Below are 10279 nucleotides of genomic sequence, written 5' to 3'. Positions count from 1 at the left end.
GGAAGGCCTGATCCATGGACTGGGTACGACTCTCAGCTACTACCACCTAAAAAATGGAAGGCCTGATCCATAACTGGGTATGACTCTCAGCTACTACCACCCCACTGTGGAAGGCCTGATCCACGGACTGGGTACGGCTCTCGGCTACTACCACCCCACTATGGAGACAAATAACTGCAAGTTGTTAATATTTCTGTGGTTTTGAAGGTCATTTGGCCGTGGCGGCCATGTTGAGCTGTACAGGTAAACAGCTGCAGGTGTGCATCCCTGAAAGTTTCATTCAAATGTGAGCAGAGCTTCGTTAAATATTTTGCTAACACGGACTCCAGTGACCGCCTGTGCTCGGTGAAAGCGCTGACCTCGTTAGGACTGAACGGTCTGAATAATTCAGAGGAACTCGGTTGAGCAGAACAGAACCACTTTCAGCTGGACCCGTCCTCCTACGTTCCGGATCCTGATTGGTCCCCCCAACTGGACCCCCTCCTGGGATCATGTTGGCAAACACTGATGTGGACTGAAGGTACAGGTCGAACCCAGACACCTGAACCAGGACCTGTAGACGCCTGATCAGGACCTGTACACACCTGGACCAGGACCTGTGGACACCTGGACCAGGACCTGTAGCCTGAACTGGGCATGACTCCGGTCCTCCCGCCAACATGAACGTGCAGCTGGAGACAGGAAGTGGTTTTGTTACTCACCGGATGTGTGGAGACAGAACCAGCAGCAGCAGCGACAGAACCGCGAGTCCCGCGATCAGCACCAGCATCATGGAGGAAGGTTCGGTTCTGGTCCGGCTCAGTCTGATGCTGCTGCTGCTGATGCGCAGGCAGGACTACAGCTGACAGCGAGGGGAGCGCAAAGGTAGCGCGGTGACGTCACACCGCGAACAGGATTGTGGGGCTGTAGTTTTTATGGCTAAAGCCGAAACAGAAGTTAGTCCCACTGAGCACAAATGATGCATACAAATTAATTTATTTATTTTTAACAGTTGAAAACAAAATGATAATAATGTGATACTGATTGGTTTTTTTTTTCATTCAACCTTTATTTATTCATGTTAGTCCCATTGAGCCACGAGGACTGGTTTACAAGAGAGACCTGAATATATAGTAGACCAGGGGTCTGCAACCTTTACGATCAAAAGAGCCATTTTTCACCTTCGTTCACGACATTAAACGTGTCCGGAGCCGCAACAACCTGCTGCACCTGTGGTTATCAACTGGTGGCCCATGGGCCACTGTAGGTTTGCTGGAGGCAGCTTTTGTGGCCAGTAAAGGCAACATCGTAAAGCAAAACATATCTAATGATTTTTAAATTTTATTAAAGAAAAAGACAAGATTCTTGTAAAAGGGGACATTTTTCAGTTTTTATCATCAGTTTTTTAATTAATTAATCTATAAACTATGCAGACAGTTCTCCATATAAAGAAATAAAGTTTTACTCCTTGTACTCGCTCCAGTGTTCACATATTTGCAAAAGAAATTACAGCAAATCTGTTGGAACTCATCCTTTTTTGTTGTTTGTATAACCAATAAAATTCAGTTTTATGTCAGTTTTGGTCAAGGCTTGAAAGAGCCGCTGCAGAGGGACCAAAGAGCCGCATGTGGCTCCAGAGCCGCAGGTTGCAGACCCCTGTAATAGTACTTCATTGTCAATGTACCTAAATACAAGGACATTTGGGTTTGCTGCAGAGCAAAAGTACAAGCAGTATAATATAAAACAAACAAAATATATATAAGTATAAACTGTATTAGTGGTAATAATTACAGTTTTTAATCACATCAAATGTGCAACACAAGCAGATTGATATTACACTAGTTGTCCCTTATTGCACTTTTTCACTTTTTACAGTTTCTGTTAAGTTCACTAACGACTGACGGGTAAAAACTATTTGTAAATCTGTTTGTTCTTGATTGATCTGTACCTTTTCTGTGACGGTAACAGTTCAAACAGACCATGTCCAGAGTGAGACGTGTCCTTTAACATGTGGGTTTATATACAGTGGGGCAAAAAGTATTTAATCAGCCACTGATTGTGCAAGTTCTCCTACTTAGAAATATGAGAGAGGTCTGTAATTTTCATCACAGGTACACTTCAACTGTGAGAGACAAAATTAGGAAAATAATCCAGGAAATCACATTGTAGGATTTTAGAATAATTTATTTGTAAATTACGATGGAAAATAAGTATTTGCTCAATAACAAAAAAAGCAAGATTTCTGTAACTTCTTCTTTAAGAAGCGCTTCTGTCCTCCACTCGTTACCTGTATTAATGTTTGACCTCGATATCTGTATAAAAGACACTTGTCCACAGCCTCAAACAGTCAAGAGTCCAAACTCAGCACGGGCAAGACCAAAGAGCTGTCGAAGGACTCCAGGAAGAAAATTGTGCACCTGCACCAGGTTGGGAAGAGCGAATCTACAATAGACAGCAGGTTGTTGTGAATAAATCAACTGTGGGAACAACTGTAAGAAAATGGAAGACATGCAAGACCATTGATAATCTCCCTCGATCGGGGGCCCCACGCAAGATTTCATCCCATGGGGTCAAAATGATCATGAGGACGGTGCGCAAAAATCCCAGAACTACACGGAGGGACCTGATGAATGAGAGAGCTGGGACCAAAGTAGTAAAGGCTACACACTACGCAGAGAGGGACTCAAGTCCTGCAGTGCCAGGCGTGTCCCCTGCTTAAACCAGTACTTGTCCAGGCCCGTCTGAAGTTTGCCAGAGAGCAAATGATCCAGAAGAGGACTGGAAGGATATCATGTGGTCAGTTGAAACCAAAATACAACTGGTAAAAACTTAACTTGTTGTGTTTGGAGGAAGAAGAATGCTGAGTTGCATCCCAAGATCACCATACCTACTGTGAAGCATGGGGGTGGAAACATCATGCTTTGGGGCTGTTGTTGTGCGAGGGGAGCAGGACGACTGATCCGTGTTAAGGGAAGAATGAACGGGGCCGTGTATCATGAGATTTTAAGTCAAAACCTCCTTCCATCAGTGAGAGCATTGACGATGGAACGTGGCTGGGTCTTCCAGCATGACAACGATCCCAAACACACGGCTCGGGCAACGAAGGAGTGGCTCTGTAAAAAGCATTTCAAGGTCCTGGAGTGGCCTGACCAGTCTCCAGACCTTAACCCATAGAAAACTTGTGAAGAGAGTTTAAAGTCCGTGTTGGCCAGTGACCGCCCCAAAACATCACTGGTCTAGAGGAGACCTGCACGGAGGAATGGACCAAAACACCAAGTGTGTGCAAACCTGCTGAAGACTGAACCGTTTGACCTCTGTCATTGCCAACAAAGATTATGGTACAAAGTACTGAGATGAACTTTGATTATTGACCAAATACTTATTTTCCACCATAATTTACAAATAAATTCTTTTAAAATCCATCCATCCATCCATCCATTTTCTTCCGCTTATCCGAGGTCGGGTCGCGGGGGTAGCAGCCTAAGTAGGGAGGCCCAGACTTCCCTCTCCCCAGCCACTTGGGCCAGCTCTTCCGGGGGAATCCCAAGGCGTTCCCAGGCCAGCCGAGAAACGTAGTCCCTCCAGCGTGTCCTGGGTCTTCCCCTGGGCCTCCTTCCGGTGGGACGTGTCCGGAACACCTCACCAGGGAGGCGTCCAGAAGGCATCCTAAACAGATGCCCAAGCCACCTCAACTGGCTCCTCTCGATGTGGAGAAGCAGCGGCTCTACTCCGAGTCCCTCCCGGATGATCGAGCTTCTCACCCTGTCTCTAAGGGAGAGCCCAGACACCTTGCGGAGAAAACTCATTTCGGCCGCTTGTATCCGAGATCTCATTCTTTCGGTCACAACCCAAAGCTCGTGACCATAGATGAGGGTGGGAACGTAGATCGATCGGTAAATTGAGAGCTTCGCCTTTTGACTCAGCTCTCTCTTCACCACGACAGACCTGTACAGCGCCCGCTTCACTGCAGACGCTGCACCTATCCGCCTATCGATCTCACGCTCCATTTTTCCCTCATTCGTGAACAAGACCCCAAGATACTTGAACTCCTCCACTTGGGGTAGGACCTCCTCCCTGACCCAGAGAGAGCACTCTACCCTTTTCCGGTTCAAGACCATGGCCTCGGATTTGGAGGAACTGATCTTCATCCCGGCCGCATCGCATTCGGCTGCGAACCGCTCCAGTGAAAGCTGTAGATCACGATCTGATGAAGCCAATAAGACCACATCATCTGCAAAAAGCAGAGACGCAATTCTGAGGCCACCAAAACGGATCCCCTCAACACCTTGGCTGCGCCTAGAAATTCTGTCCATAAAAGTTATGAACAGAATCGGTGACAAAGGGCAACCTTGGCGGAGTCCAACTCTCACCGTGAACAAGCCCGACTTACTGCCGGCGATGCGGACCAGGCTCTGACACCGGTCATACAGGGACCTAACAGCCCGTATCAAAGGGCCTGGTACCCCATACTCCCAGAGTACCCCCCACAGGGCCCCCCGAGGGACGCGGTCGAAAGCCTTCTCCAAGTCCACAAAGCACATGTAGACTGGTTGGGCAAACTCCCACGCACCCTCCAGGACCCTGCTGAGAGTGTAGAGCTGGTCCAGTGTTCCACGGCCAGGACGAAAACCGCACTGTTCCTCCTGAATCCGAGGTTCGACTATCCGACGGACCCTCCTCTCCAGAACCCCCGAATAGACCTTACCAGGGAGGCTTAAGAGCGTGATTCCCCTGTAGTTGGAACACACTCTACGGTCCCCCTTTTTGAATAGGGGGACCACCACCCCGGTCTGCCAATCCAGGGGAACTTCCCCCGATGTCCACGCAACATTGCAGAGTCGCGTAAGCCAACACAACCCTACAACATCCAGAGCCTTAAGGAACTCTGGGCGGATCTCATCCACCCCCGGGGCCCTGCCACCGAGGAGCTTTTTAACCACCTCGGTGACCTCAGCACCAGAGATTGGAGGGCCCGACCCAGAGTCCCCAGGCTCCGCTTCCTCAGTGGAAGACGTGCCGGTGGGATTGAGGAGGTCTTCAAAGTATTCCGCCCACCGACCCACAACATCCCGAGTTGAGGTCAGCAGCAAACCACTCCCACTATAAACAGTGTTGGTGGCATACCGCTTCCCCCCCCTGAGACGCCGGATGGTGGACCAGAAACGTCTCGAAGCCATGCGGAAGTCGTTCTCCATGGCCTCTCCGAACTCCTCCCATGCCCGAGTTTTTGCCTCAGCAACCACCCGAGCCGCATGTCGCTTGGACTGCCGGTACCCATCAGCTGCTTCCGGGGTCCCACAGGCCAAAAAGGCCCGATAGGACTCCTTCTTCAGCCTGACAGCATCCCTCACCGACGGTGTCCACCATCGGGTTCGAGGGTTGCCGCCCCGACAGGCACCGACAACCTTGCGGCCGCAGCTCTGGTAAGCCGCCTCGACAATAGAGGCACGAAACATGGTCCACTCAGACTCAATGTCCCCCCACCTCCCTTGGAACATGTTCAAAGTTCTCCCGGAGGTGGGAGTTGAAACTCCGTCTCACAGGAGACTCTGCCAGACGTTCCCAGCAAACCCTCACAATACGTTTGGGCCTACCAGGTCTGACCGGCATCCTCCCCCACCATCGGAGCCAACTCACCACCAGGTAGTGATCAGTTGACAGCTCCGCCCCTCTCTTCACCCGAGTGTCCAAGATATGTGGCCGCAGATCAGATGAGACGATGACAAAGTCGATCATCGAACTGCGGCCTAGGGTGTCCTGGTGCCAAGAGCACATATGGACACCCTTATGCTTGAACAAGGTGTTCGTTATTGACAATCCATGACGAGCACAGAAGTCCAACAACAGAACACCACTCTGGTTCAGATCAGGGGGGCCGTTCCTCCCAACCACACCCCTCCAGGTCTCACTGTCATTGCCCACATGAGCATTGAAGTCCCCCAGCAGAACAAGGGAGTCCCCAGAAGGTGCACTTTCCAGTACCCCCTCTAAGGACTCCAGAAAGGGTGGATAATCTGAACTGCCGTATGGTGCATAAGCACAAACGACAGTCAGAACCCGTCCCCCCACACGTAGGCGGAGAGAGGCCACCCTCTCATTCACGGGGGTGAACCCCAATACACAGGCACCAAGTTGGGGGGCAATTAGTACGCCCACGCCTGCTCGGCGCCTCTCACCAGGGGCAACTCCAGAGTGGAAGAGTGTCCAGCCCCTCTCAAGGAAACTGGTTCCAGAGCCCGAGCCATGTGTAGAGGTGAGTCCGACTATTTCTAGCCGGAACCTCTCAGCCTCACACACCAGCTCAGGCTCCTTCCCCACCAGTGAGGTGACATTCCACGTCCCAATAGCCAGCTTCTGTAGCCGAGGATCAGACCGCCAGGGTCCCCGCCCTCGGCCACCACCCATCCCACATTGCACCCGACCCCTTTGGCCCCTCCCACAGGTGGTGAGCCCATGGGAAGGGGGACCCACGTCTCCTCTTCGGGCTGTGCCAGGCCGAGCTCCATGGGTAAAAGCCCGGCCACCAGGCGCTCGCCCACGTGCCCCACCTCCAGGCCTGGCTCCAGAGTGGGGCCCCGGTGACCCACGTCCGGGCAAGGGAACACTAGGTCCATTTGTGTTTTTCATCATAGGGGTGTGTTTGGGCTGCACTTTGTCTGGTCCCTCACCTAGGACCTGTCTGCCATGGGTGACCCTACTAGGGGCATAAAGCCCCTGACAGCATAGCTCCTAGGATCATTGGGACACTCAAACCCCTCCACCACGGTAAGGTGGCAGCCCAGGGAAATCCTACAATGTGATTTATTTTCTCCTAATTTTGTCTCTCACAGTTGAAGTGTACCTATGATGAAAATTACAGAACTCTCTCATATTTCTAAGTAGGAGAACTTGCACAATCAGTGGCTGATTAAATACTTTTTTGCCCCACTGTATATAAACCCACATGTTAAAGGACACGTCTCACTCTGAACATGATCTGTTTGAACTGTTACCGTCATAGAAAAGGTACAGATCAATCAAGATCAGCCTAAATACACAAATTTAAATAAAAAAAAATTAAAGATAATACATACAAATGATAACGTTTAGATAGATGCATAAATACAATGTCATAAGAGTGCAATAATATACAGAAAAAGAACTAAATGGATTTAATTTCATGTTGAAAGAACTTTCCATATTTTATTAGTTGACTACATTTATTACAGATAGAGGTAAAAATACAATTAAATACTTGGAACGTTTTTTCTTTGTTTACTATGAAAACTAACTACACTTTCTCGTTTTTTTTTATGTTTTTCAATCTTGTTGAAAGTATGTTTTCAATCAAACCCGGTAAACCTCCTCAAAACGACATTTCCCAGGAGGCGTTTTTATAGCTGTCTGTAATAATGCCTGAATGAAAACATTTTCAGCGGCGTTCAAACCATATTCTAAAGTATTTGACATAAAAGTTATTATTATAGCTATTAATGATTAAAAAATGTAAAATTAATTTCACATTATATATATTATTGTGTCTAATTTAGATTTTTTAAAAGGCTCTTCGTCACGAGCGTCATGATGCGGAAGAGCTCCGAGCTTTGATTGTCAAAAACAACAAGAAAACAGCTGATCAACTTCAACTTGTGACCGTAGTTTTTCCTTCTTTTCTTACAGATAAAATATAAATTATCCTCCTAATAAAGGACAGCTAGGTCACTGTTACCGCAGTATGTCGTCAGAGGAGTTCGAGAAGTTGCATGAAATCTACAAATCTCTGTTTGACGAGCTGAAGCTAATACCGGAGAGGGCGCTGAAATGTCACGGAGGTAAAAACTTCTTAACCGTGATGAAACTGAGCATTGATGTCTTCGTCCTGGTTGTTAAACCCGAGTCTGTGTGTGTCCCCTGCAGAGGAGAGGAGGAGGTTGGTGAGGATCTTTGATGAGAGGCAGGGGGAGGCTGAGGAGGTGGTAAGATCCAGCAACAGCTCATCTCAAACACGAACTTTGTTTTAGGACGTTCTCTGCTTACAGCGAGCTCTTGTTCTAAACCAACTCTGAAAATTAATTTGTAAATAAAACAGCGTCCAGGGATTTGTAAAACTCGTATTTCCAAACTGTATTCTAACTAAGGTTTTAGAAAAAGTGGTCAAACGCAAATCAAGAAGTATTTGGACTCTTAACATTTTATCTTCCCACCAGTCAGGCTTCAGAAACAACACAGCAGAAAGACTGCTTCGCTACAGGTTTTTAATGATGCTGGTGATGAAGGTTGAATGAATGAACGAAGCACAGGATGCTAAGGATTACTGTGCTGCACTTTACGTAGACCCGTCCAAAGCCTTTGATACTGTAGATCATGACATCTTGTGCCATAAACTCTCAGATATTTGTTTCTCAGATCACACTGTTGACTGGTTTTCAAACTATCTGTCAGGTCAGAACCATTGTGTTCAACGTAACGGTACTTCATCTTGCTACCTAACGGTCACTATTGGTGTTCCACAAGGTTCTGTTTTAGGACCCACTCTTTTTACAATTTATACAAGTAATGTAGGTGAAAACATTCCTGATGCATCCTTGTATCTCTATGCTGACGATACAGTTGTTTATTGTTGTATGTCTAGAACAGGTCTCTCTTGTAAATGAGCCCTCGTGACTCAACGAGACTAACCTGTATAAATAAAGTTTGAATGAAGTTTCATTCAAGTGGAGCATAGTTTTATCAAATGTTTACACAAGCAAAGAGCACTTGGGAGAAGATTTGAAGGATGTTGGAAATGCAGCTGCCAGGAAAAAGACAAAGAGGACATATATGATGCAGTTGGAGAGGACGTGGTAGTTGGAGTGAGGACAGAGTGAAGACAGAGGACAGAGTGAGACGGAGGAGGGCTCGCTGTGGGAACAGCTGAAAGTAGAATAAAGGAAGTACCGTAGCTGATTTTGTGTCCCTGTTTTTAGTTGTTATTTTTCAGTCGGGTCGACCCGTTCAGTGATAGTTAAGTGGACTGAGCAGAGAGGCCTCCAGCTGTTAGTGCTTGTCTTTTTGACATGTCCATTTTGTCCCCAGCATCATGCAGTGTTCTGTGTCCAGTTGCAGGGAATGGAAGAGGAGCTCCGCGTCGCCCCCCCTGCCTACAAGAACTCCATGAGCACAAAGCTGCGTATTTACCGCAGAGACCTGGGCAAGCTGCAGAGAGAGATGAAGAGCGCTGCGTCCAGGTTCGACTCGTCCTCCCAGAGCCTGCCAGGAGGACATCATGGCGTCTATTCATCCCAGAATGAGCAGAGCGTGAGTGAGGGGCAACCAGAGCTCAAGGTCCTGACCAGTCCAGGCTGGATCTTTGGGTTGAGTGTTCTTCAGGTGTCGATTAGTTTAAACCCCATCTTTAATCCTGGTACCACTGGTCTTTAATCCTGGTACCATCCATCCATTTTCTTTTACCCGCTTATTCCTTTTTGGGTCACGGGGGTCGCTGGTGCCCATGTCCAGCAATCACTGTGCGAGGGGCGGGGTACACCCTGGACGGGTCGCAAGTCCATCACAGGGACACATAGAGACAAACGAGACAAACAACCATTCACTCTCTCACTCACACCTAGGGACAATTTAGAGTTACCAATCAGTCTAACATGCATGTTTTTGGACTGTGGGAGGAAACCGGAGTACCCGGAGAAAACCCACGCATGCACGGAGAGAACATGCAAACTCCACCCAGAAAGGCCCCTGGACCGGGGTTTGAACCAAGGACCTGCTCACTGAGAGGCAGCAGCTCTACCAGTTGCGCCACCGTGCTGCCCTAATCCTGGTACCACTTGTTTTTAATCCTGGTACCACTGCTCTTTAAACCTGGTACCACTTGTTTTTAATCCTGGTACCTCTGGTCTTTAATCCTGGTACCATTTGTCTTTATTTAATCCTGGTACCTCTGGTTTTTAATCCTGGTACCACTGGTCTTTAATCCTGGTACCACTTGTTTTTAATCCTGGTACCTCTGGTCTTTAATCCTGGTACCTCTGGTCTTTAATCCTGGTACCATTTGTCTTTATTTAATCCTGGTACCTCTGGTTTTTAATCCTGGTATTACTGGTTTTTAATCCTGGTACCACTGGTTTTTAATCCTGGTATCACTGGTCTTTAATCCTGGTACCACTGGTCTTTAATCCTGGTACCACTGGTCTTTAACCCTGGTACCACTGGTCTTTAACCCTGGTACCACTGGTCTTTAATCCGGGTACCACTATTTTTTAATCCTGGTACCTCTGGTTTTTAATCCTGGTACCATTTGTCTTTATTTAATCCTGGTAACTCTGGT

At 47.9% G+C, this 10279-nt stretch overlaps 2 protein-coding genes across 2 annotated transcripts in view; one reads left to right on the top strand and one right to left on the bottom strand.

Moving 5' to 3' along the window:
• Window positions 1-843, bottom strand: part of rdh12 (retinol dehydrogenase 12) — a 6946-nt gene extending 6103 nt beyond the window's left edge. Inside the window, exon 1 of the mRNA XM_037695014.1 lies at window positions 702-843. Coding sequence (XP_037550942.1) covers window positions 702-772 — 71 coding nt within the window. The 5' untranslated portion in view covers window positions 773-843. The remainder of the gene's footprint in view (window positions 1-701) is intronic.
• A 6704-nt stretch (window positions 844-7547) lies between these two features.
• The window catches only part of vti1b (vesicle transport through interaction with t-SNAREs 1B), a 4767-nt gene continuing 2035 nt past the window's right edge, over window positions 7548-10279 (top strand). Inside the window, exons 1-3 of the mRNA XM_037694512.1 lie at window positions 7548-7790; window positions 7876-7934; window positions 9058-9255. Of these exons, the coding sequence (XP_037550440.1) occupies window positions 7694-7790; window positions 7876-7934; window positions 9058-9255 (354 nt within the window). The 5' untranslated portion in view covers window positions 7548-7693. The remainder of the gene's footprint in view (window positions 7791-7875; window positions 7935-9057; window positions 9256-10279) is intronic.

The sequence above is a fragment of the Nematolebias whitei genome, chromosome 21 (assembly GCF_014905685.2).
Source record: "Nematolebias whitei isolate Nwh7 chromosome 21, NemWhi1, whole genome shotgun sequence".
NCBI lineage: Eukaryota > Metazoa > Chordata > Actinopteri > Cyprinodontiformes > Rivulidae > Nematolebias > Nematolebias whitei.
Note: the sequence above shows the minus strand (reverse complement) of the source record. Positions and strands in the feature narration are given on the sequence as shown.